Source organism: Salminus brasiliensis, chromosome 24, assembly GCF_030463535.1.
Source record: "Salminus brasiliensis chromosome 24, fSalBra1.hap2, whole genome shotgun sequence".
NCBI lineage: Eukaryota > Metazoa > Chordata > Actinopteri > Characiformes > Bryconidae > Salminus > Salminus brasiliensis.
The window spans coordinates 1,078,550-1,096,049 of record NC_132901.1 but is presented as its reverse complement, the minus strand read 5'-3'; the positions used below and the strand labels follow the sequence as shown (position 1 = coordinate 1,096,049).

The 17,500-nt window shown below is 48.1% G+C and overlaps 1 protein-coding gene across 6 annotated transcripts in view; it reads left to right on the top strand.

Annotated features, from left to right (window-relative positions):
* dlc1 (DLC1 Rho GTPase activating protein) overlaps nt 1-17,500 on the top strand; it is a 114,396-nt gene that overhangs the window by 88,695 nt on the left and 8,201 nt on the right. For all 6 annotated transcript variants that reach the window (XM_072669727.1, XM_072669726.1, XM_072669724.1 and 3 more), the window contains 7 exons: nt 987-1,058; nt 2,524-2,605; nt 3,722-3,785; nt 7,332-8,896; nt 9,670-9,849; nt 12,599-12,758; nt 14,637-14,844. In XM_072669727.1, the coding sequence (XP_072525828.1) occupies nt 987-1,058; nt 2,524-2,605; nt 3,722-3,785; nt 7,332-8,896; nt 9,670-9,849; nt 12,599-12,758; nt 14,637-14,844 (2,331 nt within the window). The remainder of the gene's footprint in view (nt 1-986; nt 1,059-2,523; nt 2,606-3,721; nt 3,786-7,331; nt 8,897-9,669; nt 9,850-12,598; nt 12,759-14,636; nt 14,845-17,500) is intronic.

Genomic DNA, 17,500 nt, shown 5'->3' with positions numbered 1-17,500 from the left:
CTCTCTTACTCTCATTAACTTCATTATCTCTGTAATTAGTGTGAAGGTGTGTGGTTCTCTAGTCTGAGAAGGTTCTCTAATCTGAGAAGGTTCTCTAGTCTGAGAAGGGTTCTCTAGTGTAAGAAGGTTCTGTAGTGTGAGCGGGTTCTCTAGTGTAAGAAGGTTCTGTAGTGTGAGAAGGTTCTCTAGTCTGAGAAGGTCTCTAGTGTAAGAAGGTTCTCTAGTCTGAGATGGTTCTCTAGTATGAAAGGTTCTCTAGTGTAAGAAGGTTCTCTATTGTGAGATGGTTCTCTAGTGTAAGAAGGTTCTCTAGTGTGAGAAGGTTCTCTATTGTGAGAAGGTTCTCTATTGTGAGAAGGTTCTCTAGTCTGAGATGGTTCTCTAGTGTGAGATGGTTCTCTAGTGTAAGAAGGTCCTCTAGTGTGAGATGGTCCTCTAGTGTGAGATGGTCCTCTAGTTTTGGACGCCCTTGGTGCTAGAGTCAGGTTCTCTCCGGCGCTCCGACGCCTCCCGGTGTGAATCCGATGCTTCCGGGAGTCGGAACAGCCCGCTGGCCATTTGGCACCGGGTTTCTAAAAGGGCTGTTCCCAGGCTAGCGAGCGCTCGGCTGCTGCTTAGCAGGACGGCCTGAAAAGTAGCACCACGGTACGAGACCCAGCTGGAGGGGGGTGGTAGTAGTAGTGATGGGGTGGGGAGGCAATGAGCCCCTGTGAACCCCTGCTGGGTGCTCCTCTGGAGGTCCTGTTGACACATCGGTGAACGGTCGGTAGATGCCACAGCCATCCGTAAGTCCTAGAAAGCGTAGCTGTCCTCACTTGTCCTCGCTTGTCCTCGTCCTCACTGCTCCTTGCGGGAGTGCGAGCCGCACCCTCCCGACACCATCCCTGCAGCATCGCTTGTTCTAGCTAGTGGGCGGGAACCGACAGTTCCTCTCTATGATTGGTTCATTTGTAATCTCTCTCTCTCTCTCTTTCGTTCTCTCACAGAAATCGAAGCGAAGGAGGCGTGTACGTGGCTGCGGGCCGCTGGTTTCCCCCAGTATGCCCAGCTCTACGAAGGTAGGACCTTTTGACTCTCCACCATGACAATGGCTAGCAAGCTAACTCCGCCCATCCATCAGTTCAGCACTGCACATAACCAAACACTGGTTAGCTTAGCCTACACCTACTCCACCTGGCTAGCTACACTTCTTTTATTGCTAGAAAGCCTAGAAGGATCCCTCTCCACATGCCACTTTTGGGTGTAGCAGGAATAGTCTGGGCCTCTTTAAAGGTCACAGCAAATGGACAAAAGTATTGGGACATTGAAAAACGTCTGCTCCTTTTGAGGTCCTGGTGTTGGAGGATCCCCATCCCATCCTATTCAAAAGTACTGGATGGAGCACCACCATCCCACTGCCCCTCCCACTGGCGGTACTTCAGATGCGGCTGTCCACTGCAGACCACTGCAACTGTACCTGCGGCTGATTGCTGGCCTCGGTCAGTCTCTTTGAAAGCGCTTGGGTCAAAATAAACACCTCATCCGCTGCACTTTGAGGCCCGTGGCCTCGGCTTCCAGTCAGCCATTGTTCGGCACCTTCCTCCGATTCTAAAACTCCGGGCAGGAATTCCTCCACTCCGCCCCCGTCCCACCCAGGGACGGACCCCGAGCTAGGCCGTGGTTTGGACGCGCTCGTTGTTGGACACGGCAGAGGCCCGAGCGGACGTCTCGGCCTGGAAGCGGCTGCTGTTTACACCTGCTTTGGCCTGGCGTCGCTAACGAGCAATGGGAGCTTATGTACACCAATTAGCATGATGCTAACCGCAGGCCTAATCACAATCATACACTCACACACCACACGGGTCTTCAGTGATCTCTAGCAGTCTTGCTTATGTGCTTTCTGACGCTGTATCACAACAGTACTTACGTTTTAATGCCCCCCCTCTCTCTCTCTTTCACCCTTTCTCTCTCTGTCCCTATGTCTCTCTCCCGCCCTATTGAACAGTCATTGAATAGTGGTCTAGCCGTGAATCCAGTGGAGACGCTGTTTATAAAGACAGAAAAGGCTACTTGAGCACCTATTGTGATTCTTAACCCCCTGCCCTCACACACACACACACACACACACACTCAACACACACACACACACACACACACCCCTCCTGCTGTTCATGCCGTTAGCATTGCAGCTGTGTTTGTTTGAGCGCCTAAGACACACTTCCTTTACCTTTTCAGCAGAGGTGTGTTTGTGTGTGTGTGTGTGTGTGTGAGACGGAGACACAAATTCACCCCCCCCCAAATTCACCCCCCCACACACACACCTTGACTCTTTAATCTCTTTTTAAGAAGGCCCCTCGTCCCTTTGTTTGCGGACAATAGGCAAATTCGACTTTGGGAAATTAGCATAGCGGCTAGTTTATCGCTACCTTTATCTAGAACCGAGAGTTTCGCACCTCAGACTCGAGGGTTCTCGGTTCAAGCAGGAATGTTGTGAAGTGTGTGTGGAATTCCTTTAATGACCTGGTTTCCTCCCTATCCCTGTAGATGGTCAGTTCCCCATTGAAATCGCGTCGGTCACCAGAGATCACGACTTTCTGGACAGGGATGCTATTGAAGCACTTTGCAGGTGAGACACACACACACACACACACACACACACACACACTCACACTGCCAGAACACCTATCAACGCCTGTCCACCTCCGGATATACAGTCTGTTAACATGGTATTTGGAATGTAATTACATAATTACATACCTAATTACAATACTTATTTCATTCCCAATTACATTCGCACTCGATTCGTCTTCTCGAGTCCACTTCTCCTCTTTCCCGGTCCAAAAGTAGTTGACCAGAACGACACCATAAAGAGCTTCTTCGGCTCCGATAAACAAAACACAGGTGGAAACAACGACGGCCGTCTATTTAAGATCAAAGGAGAGGGTCTCCTCGTGTACCTGCGGACCTACTGCCCCGTGGACTCAAAGTTGAGAATCTGCCCCCGTCCCCCAAAAAAACAATGATCTAATAACCGAAGTCACATGGTACCTCTCCAGAGTTTTGATTGGCTGAGATATATATATATATATAGAGAGAGAGAGAGAGAGTTGAGGGGGGTTCTGAAGTGAGTGAGGGGTCAAGCACGGCCCAGCTGGAGTGCTCAGACATCTGGAGGCCATTTTGTGGTGCCAAGCCTCTTGAAGCAGACACACACACACACACACACACACACACACACACTCACACACACACACATCTAAAGGCCCCTAACTGAAGGTCACATGACCCTAACCAGGTGGTGAATAGGATAAGCCGTGAGTCTCCTTTGTGTTCTTGTCATCGCCGCTCTTAACGGCTTCATACTCTCTCTACCTCTCTTGCCCCCCTCTCTCTCTCTCTCTCTCTCTCTCTCTCTCTCTCTCTCTTTCTACCTCTCCCACCCTCTCTCTCCCCTCTCTCTACCTCTACCTCTCTCTCTCTCTCTCTCTCTGTTTCTGTAATCTGGAGTTTATCCTTCAGCGGCTCATTATCAGTCAGGCTCTCTCTCTCTCTCTCTCTCTCTCTGGGTGGGGGTGTGGGTGGGGATGGGTGGGGGTGGGGGGTTGATGGTTGGAGCAGATGATTGTGGATTAAAGTTTTGTGAGGGGCCCCAGGGGTCTTTTCAAACGTGACTTTCTCTAATTCCTGCCTTTCTCTCTCTCTGTGTGTGTGTGTGTGTGTGTGTGTGTGTGTGTGTGTGTAGGAGACTGAACACTCTGAACAAGTGTGCCTTGATGAGGCTGGAAATCACTCCTCAGAGAAAGAGAGTAAGTCTGTGTAAACCCCCCTCCTCTCTCTCTCTCTCTCTCTCTCTCTCTCTCTCTCTCTCTCGGTGCTGTCTGGGTCTCTCGCCCATTACCTCTCATCCTGTTATCTGCTTTAGTTAAAAGAGAAGTCTCTCTCTCTCTCTCCCTCTCTGTATCTCTCTCTCTCTCTCTCTCTCTCTCTCTGTATCTCTCTCTCTCTCTCTGTATCTCTCTCTCTGTATCTCTCTCTCTCTCTCTCTCTGTATTTCATCTCTCTCTCTCTCTCTCGATATTTCATCTCTCTCTCCCATTACCTCTCATCCTGTTATCTGCTTTAGTTAAAAGAGAAGTCTCTCTCTCTCTCTCCCTCTCTGTATCTCTCTCTCTCTCTTTCTCTCTCTCTCTGTATCTCTCTCTCTCTCTCTGTATCTCTCTCTCTCTCTCTGTATCTCTCTCTCTCTCTCTGTATCTCTCTCTCTGTATCTCTCTCTCTCTCTCTCTCTGTATTTCATCTCTCTCTCTCTCTCTCGATATTTCATCTCTCTCTCCCATTACCTCTCATCCTGTTATCTGCTTTAGTTAAAAGAGAAGTCTCTCTCTCTCTCTCCCTCTCTGTATCTCTCTCTCTCTCTTTCTCTCTCTCTCTGTATCTCTCTCTCTCTCTCTGTATCTCTCTCTCTCTCTCTGTATCTCTCTCTCTGTATCTCTCTCTCTCTCTCTCTCTGTATTTCATCTCTCTCTCTCTCTCTCGATATTTCATCTCTCTCTCTGTATCTCTCTCTCTCTCTCTCTCTCTCTCTCTCTCTCTCTCTCTCTCCCTCTCTGTATCTCTCTCTCTCTCTCTCTGTATTTCATCTCTCTCTCTCTCTCTCTCTCTGTATTTCATCTCTCTCTCTGTATCTCTCTCTCTCTCTCTCTCTCTCTCTCTCTGCTTTGTTGTTTGTCCTCGTCTTCCTTTAAATCTCCTCCTTCACCCTAAAAGGAAGTGGACGTTCTCCACACCCCGCCATTATGGGATGGTCAGTCAAAGCGGTTACAGAATGAGTGTGTGTGTGTTTACTCACCCATTCCCTGATCCACGATTCAGATTATGTGTGTTTGTGTGTGTATGTGTTTATGTGTGTGTGTGTGTGTGTATGTGTTTATGTGTGTGTGTGTGTGTGTGTGTGTGTGGAATGCAGCAACAAACTGTTGCGTGTGTATAATCAGGACGGAGGCCGGGACTGAACCCGGCGAGCCCCGTGTTTACGGTCGGCTTGGTTTCCATGTCCACTTAAGACGCTCCGCATGTCCCAAACAATGGCGTCCTTGTCGGACAGGCAGACGTGTGTGTTCTGCTATGAAAGCCGATGACCCCTCGGTGTCGTCCGGTGCCCGCCGAGTCAAAGCGAGAGGTCAGAAGCTATCTTAAGGAAGCGATTGTGCCTCCGCTCAGAGCCGCAGGCTCCAGCTATCTCTGGAATGCATTGATCTCCTCGCTCCAGGTCGTGCCTGGTCCCCTGCCCCCTGCGCTTCTCTCGCTCGCTTGCTTCTTGACGGCCCTGCAGTCCCGTCCTAGGGGCCCTCCAGGTGGGCTAATATTAAATCAGTGATCGGAGTGGACCTTTGCTTTGGCCGCGTTCTTCCGGTTACATATTTCGGAAGCCGTACCTGGTCTGCAGTGGCGGTCAGTGACGACTAGATGTAGATCTTGAACTTTAAGCTCGGGGCTGCAGATTTTCGAACTTAAGGAAAAACACACTTGTACAGTACTGCTAATTTGTGCTAGCCCTGCTATGGGATTTCAAACAGTATATTAGCGCAAAGCTAACAGCAAACACAAACCTTCAGGGCTTGATTGGACGTTAGTGAAGAACCGTGTTCGTAGCAAACATAACCTGATACACTTCCTGATTGGACAGGTTTCCACCAGTCCTGTAATCTGAGACCCAATAGTATATAGGAAGAAAACAGGGGCTCTGATTGGCTCAGTGGTCTAATGCGCTAGCACTGCGGCCCGGGAGCTAATCGCAAGTTCGAATCCCGAGCCATGCCACTGTGCCATCAGCGGTCGGAGTCAGAGAGCACAACTTTCAGTGTTTTCTCCAGGTGGGTAGATGGCGCTGTCTCCCCTCTTGAAGCACACTCTTAGGACCTGGTTCTTTCCTCCGAGAGTGTTGGATACCAGGCAAGTTTGAAATAAGGTGGTGTCTGGCTTCTCCTGGCGTCTCGGAGGATACGTCTGTACCCTCCTAGTGTCAGGAGCATCGCTAGTGCTAGGGGGAGCTGTGAATGGGTGGGTCAGTAGGCGGTACCGGAATGGGAGAAAAGGGGGAAAGACGGCGATACTTAAAAACGTACAAACGTACTGAAGGCTTAGAAGTCCCAAAAGGTTCCCCACGAATGGTCGTCCTTAACTTTGCGTTGTACGTTCAGCAGAATCCGACGCCGACTGTCAAATCTTTCAAACCCTAGAAATTCCTGCCCGAATAATAATAAGCCCTCGGTTCAAGGGGTTAATTTGCTGCGGCCCGAGTAGTTCTCCCTGAGCACAGCTGTGGTTTTGGTTCTATGGGAAGATTTTCACGCAGTCTATAATACAGGCCAACCTTTCGGGTCTTCCCTGCTCTGATCAAAGGCTTTGCCTCGGGGGCTGTAAAATAATGGCCGTGGCGAGTTTTACGAACACTTGACGCCGCCGTGAAGGAGGCGCCTCTGACTCAGCTGGCTTCGGCAGCCAGGAGGTGCAAATCCTGGTCATGCCTAGAAGTCAAATTCTGTCGACATTCTTTTCTCCTGGTTCTTCACTTTCCCTCACTGGATTCAACACTATAGCAGCTTTACTGGTTTTGAAAACTGGAAAACGAGAAACCCCTAGTCCAGTCAACTTTGTTCTGGAGTTTGCAAGCATGCAAGGCTCCCATTTCCTTCGTGGGACCCTTCCATAACTTTGGAGTCCCTTGGACTCGCTTCCTGATTTGCCCAGGGAACTGCTGAGGAGTTTTATGCCTGCTAGTGGTGTTGGGTTCTGATGGGGGGAGGGAACCAGACCATATCCACTGACCCAGCTGGAGGACGACCCCCTGAACCCCCACCCTGTTGATCCCCTGAGGGGGGAATAGATTACCCAGAGTAAAGCTTGCAGGAGGAATGGTGGACATTTGACTCTTGTGACATGGCTAAGCCAGCCACAGTAACAGCTTTTTCCCCCTGGCCATGTCATCTGGTCAAGCAGACCGTGGGGGGGAAGTTAGGACATTGGATTTTAAGGTCAGTGCTGTTGGCCGGATGATCCTCGAGTAGGCCCCTGGTCAACCTCTCTGAGGTAATACATTTATTAATGCAATTCGATTTCAGGCTGTCCCGACTGCTTTGAACCATGCAGAAATTAGATCACGTTCACAGACCTTCTCTTGTGTGCTGCACTGCTGCTGAAATGATAAAAGCCTGACCGGAAAGGGGGCGTCCCCTTTGCCAAAGACACAGAGGACACATAGAACATGCAGGGTTTTAAGGGTAGACCTGTCCTCAACTTCAGAAGAAAGGTCGTTGGTCTAGCCTCAATTCTCTTCTCTTGCTTTTTTCCAGAGCGAGGATTCCGATGATGATGAACCGTGTGCCATCAGTGGTCGCTGGACCTTCCAGAGGGACAGCAAGCGTTGGTCTCGTCTGGATCAACTGGACCTGGACGTCTTTTCGCCTCCACCAGGGGACGTCGTGTCTGCGGCACCCTTTCTTGCCTCCCAGGATAAGCGTCTGCCAGGAGGCCCCCTGCTGCGGGAGGGAGTTAACGCTAGTTCGGAGAGCGTGCTAACTGATCTGAGTGAGCAGCCAGAGGTGGGATCCTTGCACAGTGCTGGAAGTGGCAGCCGTGGAGGCTCACGCAGCACCACTATCCCGTCCAGCCCTGTTACCCCCATTTCCAATGTCGCTACAGCCTCCACTACCCGTGCTAGCTCGGTTGCTAGCATCTGCTCTTCAGGGACCTCTGGTGCTAATGAAGATTCCCTTTCTGATGGGATTCCCTCTCCACTGGAACATGGAAACTTCCCGTTTGAGGCCAAAAGCATCTCAGGAAGCAGTGGAGGTGGTAAAAGTACCCGTTCAAGGGCCAAGAGCTTCCTGAAGCGTATGGAGAGCCTGCGACTGCGCAGTAGCAGCACGGCTTCAAAGCGCAAGAAGAAGGGTGTCACTGGCCAGGGCAGGCTGGAGATCGGCGGACCGGTGTTGAAGGAGGGCTTTGATGAAGAAAAGCTACGACGTCTGAACTGCATTGACATTGCCACTCTCGACCGCAATGGGAACCGCAATCGCAGCATCTCCTACTCCACCCAGACAAGCAGCGGGAGCACGGGAAGCAGCCAATCGGAGACCAGCAGCGGCAGTGCCGTGAGCACGCCCAGCCCAGTCACGAGGGCACGGAGCCACAGCACAGCAGCCGGCTCGACCAAGCGGGCTGGAATGTACCTGGAAGGGTTTGACCCCTTTAGCCTGGTTCTGATGCAGAAGAATGAAGACCTAGAGAACCGGAACCGAGGGAGGAGGCCGGGACCTAACATGAACGCTGAGAACAACCAGCGAAACCACAAAAGATCAGAAGACAGGCAAGCAGAACACGAGAGGACGGCAGATGACGGTGGGGTGATCTACTTCTACTTGCCTGAAGGCCACAAGCCCGGCACTTTCCCCAAAGCACTTGCTGACAGCGGACCCTGTCGCCGCAGCGGCAACGCCAACCGCCGCATGCCCCGCCGAGGCTCCTCCACCTCACTGGACAGTCGGTTGAGTTTCTATGACAACGTGCCCTTCCCTGAAATGGGTGACGAGGAGGAGGAGCCAGAGGGAGACGAAGAAGAAGAAGAGCCAAAGATGGAGGAGGTTCTCGAGCAAGTTACCGACTTGCAGAGGTTGGTCAGCGGTTGGTCGGAATCAGGACCAGGGGAGGAAGAAGAAGAGGAGGAAGAAGAGGAAGGGGACTCAGACTCTGCTCTGGATTCTGCCTCTCCCTGTCCTTCCTCCCCGTTGCAGAACCGCTTAGAGGAAGCGGAGAACGGGAGCGACCAGGAGAGTCCCCTGGGTGAACAGGACGACTCGCTCAGCGCCAGAGAGCGCAGAGACTCCGGTGTGGGGGCATCGCTCACTCGTACCAACAGGTTAGATTCTTACTTGTGCAGTGCTAATCACGTTTGAGCAGGGAGGTGTCGGGGTTAGGGTTGGGGCTCCCCAGAGGTCAGAGGCTCCAGAGATTTGGACTTGCACCTAGGCGATTCTGCAACTCGGAACCCAGAGATTTGACGGTAGCACTCTGGTGGTCTCTGGTGTGACTCCAGATTGGGCCTCGGTGCTCAAGACTTGCTCTTTCTAGGTTACACAATAATCTTAGGTGCCATTTAAGGTATGCAAACATCTCTGGAGCATTCCCGCCCATTCCCAGCGATTTGCAGGGACAAAAGTCAAAATCTTGTCTCCTCTTGTAGTTGCCCTTCTCCACTGTTTGCCCAGATATGACTAAGGATCATGCAGGATTACGGACATGCCGGGGGAGACAGAAATGGCTACTGCAGAAAAAAGACAGAGAGCACGAAAGAGCTTGTCGGCACAGCTCCTCTTGCATAACCAAGTCTTTGAATGTAGCACTCTGGTCTCTGTGGGATATGGCATCCCGGCGGGATCAGCAGGGTTTCCATAAACCCTTCCCAGCACACACACCCTCTATAATGAGCTCTTAATTAATCCCAGTTGTCTGCAGTTGGAGTGTGTGTGTGTGTGTGAGCATGTATCGTTTGGTTGAATGCCTGTCCTACACTGCTGAGTAAGTCTAAGCATGTTAGCTTGAGGTGTTAACCATGAGTGTGAAGGAATGCTCGCGTCCCTGCGAGGAACCTTGGAGTGTTAAGCAAGTTTGCTGGTTTGTGTGTGTGTGTAGGCCCCAGAAGCTACGCTGGCCCAGTTTCCAGAGTTCCCACAGGCCGAGCGTGACGTCGTCGCTGCTGCAGGTGGGCTGCCAGTCTGTGCTGCAGATGAACCTGCTGCAGAAGTACAGCCTACTGAAGCTCACTGCGCTGCTGGAGAAGCACACGCCCACCAACAAACACGGCTTCAGCTGGTGAGTCCAGCACTCTCGCACATCCACACTGGTCCTTGGGTACCACTTGAGCCATATTCATCAAGAGCAAACATGGGACATGGAGGCCATATTCACAGGAAAACCGTGACAGGGTGGTAAGACCGCAGCTGAGCTGTGCCAGTCACATGCAGTGGTCCTATAAAAACACTTCTGTGTGACGGGGTGGTAGGGTTGGTCTTGACGGGCGCTGTCCAAGGCTCAAACGATACCACTTCCTCTTTGTGATGTCATTTAAAGCCACGGTATATTATTTATTGACCAGAGAAGTCGGTGCGACGGGGTGGTAAGTCAAACTGATGGATGCACAGAAACCATAAAATCATAAACTCATAAAAAATGGCAGCTGATTCACAGAATGACTCACTTATTATATTCCTATGACTGCATTTCCCCGAGTTGACCTACACCCATGGCCGTTTACCATAAGCAGTAGGTTCGCTGTAGCTCCATCTGTTGCCGGACTGTTCATTAGCTGCCCCTCTACTCCATTTTTCAGTGGTCAGGGTCTGATTGCAGGTGTCCAGATATTCGGCTGTTGGGATGGTGGTCTAGATATTCGGCTGTTGGGGTGGTGGTCTACATATTAGTCTATTTGGGTGGTGGTTTACATACTACGCTATTGGGATGGTGGTCCACATATTAGGCTATTGGGGTGGCGTTCTACATATTACGCTATTGGGATGGTGGTCCACATATTAGGCTATTGGGGTGGCGTTCTACATACTACGCTATTGGGATGGTGGTCCACATATTAGGCTATTGGGGTGGCGTTCTACATATTACGCTATTGGGATGGTGGTCCACATATTAGGCTATTGGGGTGGCGGTCTAGATATTCAGCTATTTGGCTGGTGGTCTGCATACTACGCTATTGGGGTGGTGGTCCACATATTAGGCTATTGGAGTGACGGTCTACATACTACGCTATTGGAATGGTGGTCTACATGCTACGCTATTGGGGTGGTGGTCCACATATTAGGCTTTTGGGGTGGTGCAGGTGTTTCTGATAAAGTGGCCACACACACATACACACACACCTCTGTTATTGTGCCTTTGTGAAAGGACTAAACCCCTTGGTGGTGGCAAAGCTGTTATTTAGCCACCAACACAGTGACACACACACACACATTCATGTCTGCTCTGTTACGAAACCATTACACATCGTACTGGGCAGAAGGCTAATATGTGTTTAGCAAACACCACACACACACACACACACACACACACACACACATTCAACAGCACTGCAACAAATCTGACAGTCTGTGAGACAAACAGGAGGTTCAAGGCTGTGTGTCAGTGTGTGTGTGTGTGTGTGTGTGTGTGTGTGTGTGTGTGTGTGTATGTTTGGGACCATTGTCTAATCTCTTTCTGTTTATCCTCTTTCTGAGGAAGGTGGAAACAGATTTCAGCTGCCCTCAGCCTCGAGAAGTTTCCTTTACACACACACACACAAACACACACTGTTTTAATACAATATCAGGACACACATGTATCCCTATATATATCATAAGTGCGGACATATCTATATGTAATAACACTAATGTGCCACATATATATATATATATATACTATAAATATACTATATTATATACTATACATCACCATATACTACATATGTGTATAGATTAGTTTTATACACTGATATAAAACTATATCAGGACACACATGTACCCTCACATAAAATATATATATATATATATATATATATATATATATATATATATATATACACACGTTTGTATGTATGTATGTGTGTGTGTGCATGTGTATAGACTGTTTTATACACTGTTTTACTGCAGTATTAGTACCCTTATATGTATTATAGGTATGTAAGTATCCACATATAATAATTGTATGGCCCTACATATCATTTTTCTTAAAATATATACACTAAAAAGCTTGTCCCTATATGTATACAATATAACTGTATAATATCATATATGATTGTATATCATACTATATACTGCAAAATATATATATACTTTTACGGTATAAAACAATATAATTTAGGACACACATGTACTATATGTAATACAAGTATATATATATATATATAGATAGATAGATATACACACACACACACTTTTTTATACACCGATTTAAAGCAAAATTAGAACACACATGTACCCCTATATGTGTTATATGTAATGTATGTACGTATCTATATGTAATTATAGTGTGCCCCTATATGTATATATACTATAGCTACATTATACTATAACTATATACTGTAACTGTACTGTAACTATGTACTGCACCATCCTTCAGTGGGTAGTTTATACCTTATTTCACATATCAGCCTCTCGAAACACTTCCTGCCTGATATCTGAGCACCTCAGACTGTTATCTATCAACAGAGATCAGATAATCAGATGATCGGATGTGATTTTGGGTGAACTTCCCCTTTAAATAAGGGAGTGGGTGGAGCCGACTGCTTATGATTGAGTTATTCAGTAGATTCTGGGCATCATGCGCAGCCCGTCTGACGTCACCTACTTATTAGTGGACTGATGTTCAGGTCCAATGCAGAAATCAGACTTACATAACGGTTCAACCCTGCCACACTGCTCTGAGAGAGTGTGTGTGTGTGTGTGTGTGTGTGTGTGTGTGTGTGTGAGAGAGAGTGTGTGTGTGTTTCTGACAAAGCATAGCATACCGATCAGCCGAGACATGTTCTTGACTCTAATTTAAAGTGTGTGTGTGTGTGTGTGTGTCTGTTCTGCAGGGCCGTGCCGAAGTTTATGAAGCGGACAAAGGTGCGGGACTTTAAGGACCGGAGTGTGTTCGGCGTGCCGCTGCAGGTGAACGTCCAGAGGAGTGGGCAGCCCCTCCCACAGGGCATCCAGCAGGCCATGCGCTACCTCCGCAACCAGTGCCTGGACCAGGTGTGTGAACTCTCTCACACACACACTAAACAAAGGGATTCTTCGAAGGCGATCTTCAAGGCATCCTTTTTCATGTGTGTGTGTGTTTATATAGAACCACAGTCTCTACTAAAGAACCATTGGAGAACCCTAATTTTATAGAGAAGTGTATTCTGAACGTTCGACTTCTACTGTGCATGGAAACACACTCTGTTGAGAGTCACTTCTCTAGGTTCCACACACACACACACACACACCCCATGTTCCTTTTCTGGATGAGAGGGCGAGAGAGAGAGGGAAAGGGCGAGGGAGGTCATGGAAAGAACGGTGGATAAGTGATGTAATAGCCGTATTTTTAGCCGTTTTGTTTAGTGTACACTACAGGGTTATATAAGTCCAGACTCCAGAGTTCTCACTGAGCGGTTTAAGTCTTTCTTTCCTGTGTTTGGATTTTCAAAATCCCCGAGACCGATCCATCAGCTCGCTGTCAACACCGGGAGAAGGAAAGAACTCCGGCATAGGAGCGTTCCTACAGTGCAGACCACAACAGAAATCTAATCTAATCTAATCTAATTTGTTTGTATATCATTTTTACAACTGACGTTAGTCAGTCAGTTAGTCTCTCTTGGCTGGTCTCCCTCTTCGCACCATCAGGCCCCTGCAACTTATCCAAAATGCAGCAGCACGGGTCGGGTCGTCTTCAACGTTCCTAAATTCAGTCATGTCTCTCCACTGCTGCGTTCTCTCTTCACTGTAGCTTCTTGTAGCTGCTGCCCATGTCATCAGATTCAAACCCCTGACTCTGGACTACAAAGCCAAGACTGGACCAGCCAGCCCCTCCGATGGTCAAAAGCCGTCAGCGCCAAGAGCCCTTCCAGCTTCAAGTACGGCTCGGCTCGACCCGCCATCCTTTAAGATCCACGGAAGACGAGCATCCAGACTTTTTACTGTCCTGCACCGAAGTGGTGGAACGAACTTCCCCTGGGTGTCCGAACAGCAGAGTCCAATGCTCGCTGTCTGAAGACCCTCCTCTTCTGAGAGTACTCAGGCGAAGAGAAGAGTATTATGGTCACCTTATAGACTTGTGTTTAGTAGAGTCTAAGATTAGAGGATCTTGAATGATTAGTCTATGTAAACTAGCTGAGTAAATAGTAAAGCACTTTTGTAAGTCGCTCTGGAGAAGAGCGTCTGCTAAATGCCTTAAATGTAAAGGTAAATGTAGTCATAGGACAAGAGATCAACTAATCATAAAACATAAGAAAAGCCGGCGAGAAAGCCAACGGCGCCGGTGGCGAGGAACCAAGACTCCTCCATCCTGTACTTATTAGTTATTAATAAAAAGCCACTGTACCACCCTATATACCCTATATAGCTATATATAATCATAGTAGTGCAATAATAGCAGCAAGAGTCCAAGTAGGCTGATAGCAGCACCAGGAGGATGGGCAGCTAGTCTGACGCAAGTAGCAGGAGAGCCCGGCGGTCAGTCCTCCATTTGTGTCAGCCATCTGTGATCATTAAGTCAGAGAAGGTAAAGAGAATGGATTTACGGAGAACAGAAACCGCTGATCAGTATCAGAGAGTGTGTCTGACGACTCCGGCAGGTCTGACTACAACAGCCTAATTAAAAGGAGAGAGCCAGAAGGTAACACAGACATGGGAGCACCCTGAAACACTGGCATCCCTCCACTGCACCGTCCACAAACATAAATGATGGCTTGGGAAAGAGCTTGTGAACTCGATGAGCTTTTTTTGGATGCTTTACGTCACCATGACGACCCACAGCTTAGCCTAGCCTAGCCTAGCTTAGAACTGTAGCAAAAAAAAACAAATATAAACAAACACAGATTCTGTATTTATGCCCACAATTTACCGTCTAGTGTCAATCTCTCCCTGCAGGTGGGGCTGTTCAGGAAGTCGGGGGTCAAGTCTCGGATCCAGGCGCTCAGGCAGATGAATGAGTCGTGCGGGACGGACGGGTGCGGGGTCAGTTACGAAGGCCAGTCTGCGTACGACGTAGCGGACATGCTGAAGCAGTACTTCAGAGACCTGCCCGAGCCGCTCTTCACCAGCAAGCTCACCGATACCTTCCTGCAGATTTATCAATGTAAGAGCACACACACTGCTTACACATGTAATCCTCCTGGGAATGAAAAAAAAAAAGTATTGGGACACACTTCGTAATGATGGAACCAACTCCATATTAATGCCTGAGGATTTGGAAAGGGATGTCACGAAGGAGGCAGGTGGAATGTGTAGGTGTCCTAATACCTAGTGTACCTGCGAAAGCTGCTTTAGATGTTTTGTGGGACACACACACACACTCAGGGTGGTAGACGTCAGTAATTGCTCTTGGTATGAGCAGTTGTGCAAGAGTGCTAAAGCAAAACAAACAAACGTATGAGAGGAAATAGCTGTCGGATGATGTGTTGGCAGCTATAAATTACAGCGTTTACACACAAATAACCCGATGTGTGAGCTCGCCACACACACACACACACACACACACACCATTTACTCATATGCTAGGGCGTCTCCACAGATAGTTAGCTTTTCAATTACAGCTGTATATTAGCCCCTAAATCACTAGTGGTGAGATGTTTGTGCAGAGAGAAGCCTGACTTCAGAAATTAGGGCTGTTCTTTTGGTACTCGACATTTAGATCATTCTTGGAGTCTGAAAGGCCACATCATTCCCGAAATGACCAAAGCTCCATGGCTGACAACATGGAAAACAGACAGCATTAACAAACAGCCTTCAAAGACCTCATTTTTCCAAGTGGAATTCCACCCGAGCCAGTTCTCCCAGAGCCAGGGAAGGCCTGCCAACCTCATATTCCCATGTTCACTCCAGTGTACCAAAAACATGACTGCTAAAGGCTAACAGAGCAGCCGAAAGTCCAATGATGACATTCTTGTCGCTGAAGGCAATCAAATCCTCACAGCAATGCTCTGCTCTAAAATCTAGAAGAAAATCTTCTTCCTTGGACAGTAGAGACAGTTACTCCAGGATAAACTCTTTTTTTTAATACCCTTGATTGCATAAGAAGCAGTGAATGAGCAGGTGTCCCAATACTTTTGTCCAAATAGTGTATGTTTTTAGCCAGTCGTTCACTCGGCTCCCATTTATTTTTATGCTTTATCCTGTACTTTGTTAGACTAAGTAGTGATCTTCTGTTTTTTGTACTGTAGATTTTTGCTAGCAGGTAGGCTAGTAGTATTCCTGCTAGTGTGTTGAATGAAATGCTAACATGCTAAATATGTTTTGGTCATTTACTCACTGAATTTGAGAAGATACAAGGGTGTAATGTCTAAATATGAATGAAAACTAGGGTCTGTCTTTCTGATTTTTGGAACGGATATACATTTTAGGCATTAGCAAGCTAGTAAATAGGCTAACTTCCTGCTGCTGAGTGCTGCTTGGTTGGTGAGTAAAGTAGGTGGCGCTCATCGACTCGTAAGGCAATGTGCCATTACACCTGACTGCAAAACACTATGGAGCAATAAAGGAATGAGGCTAAATGGAGCTAAACAGCTAAAAACAAAGCTAGCATGCTAAATATATTGTCAGTTCCTCAAGAGATTTCGCCGTCTCAACATTTCAGTTGGAGACAGTAGAAGAACGTTTGACATACTGTAAAAGCTCTTGTAAACTTGGATTAGGTTTTGGCAGAAGCGTGCTAGCATTGCTGCTACTGACCGTTTAGCACATGGCGAGTTGACTTAGTAGCTAAGCAAAGCTTGTCGCCCTCACTGCCATCCTTAGTTAGCCACAAAGGGAGCGTCCAAGAGAACCCTGAAGTGTAGGGGGTTTAATGGAGCCAAACATCTGAAATGCTAACATGCTAAAAATGTTTTGGTCATTTACTCACTGAATTTGAGAAGATACAAGGGTGTAATGTCTAAATGTGAATGAAAACTAGGGTCTGTCTTTCTGTTTTTTGGAATGGATATACATTTTAGGCATTAGCAAGCTAGTAAATAGGCTAACTTCCTGCTGCTGAGTGCTGCTTGGTTGGTAAGCTAATCAGAACGCTCAGTGTTGAAGTCTTCAGAAGAACTGAAGCTGGAAGCACTCGTGTGGCGTTCGTTTGTTGAGGAAAGGAGGACTTTTGCATCTCCACAGAGCTGCATTGATTTTGGCTTCTCATGAGAGCGCCCCCTAGTGGCGCTAAACAGAGAATTCTCTAAATAAGAGATTTATGAAGAAAACAACCACTCTTTCTCAGATTCGACCGAGTGTATGTATAGGTTGACCCTTCACGATTGAGGAGGTCTCCACATTCCTCTTACACAAGTGGCCTCTGTGTGTGTGTGTGTGTGTGTGTGTGTGTGTGTGTGTGCACACTTGTGGTAATCTGTCTTTCATTCCCGTAGCCCAAGGGTGGAGATAACGCCGCATTGCACACACACACACTCTCTTACATAACTGACATTCAGCATTCATTCACCCTCTTCATAGCTCTTAAAGGGCTCCCTTAGGCATAATACCCAGAATGCCATGGGGGACCTCCCCCCAACACCCCACACCCTAGACACTGGGGCCCATTCACACAAACTGACCCCTAAACTGCCCCCAATATACCAATATGGCCATCCAATCAGGCCGGTTTGCCAGCTCTGCAAACCCACCACCCCCAACAGCAGCAACAAAGCATGTAGTTCAGTTTAATCTTATACACTAAATGGACAAAAGTATTGGGACACCCGAGTTTATCCTGCTTTTATTGGAGTAACTGTCTCTACTGTCCAGAGACATTGGAT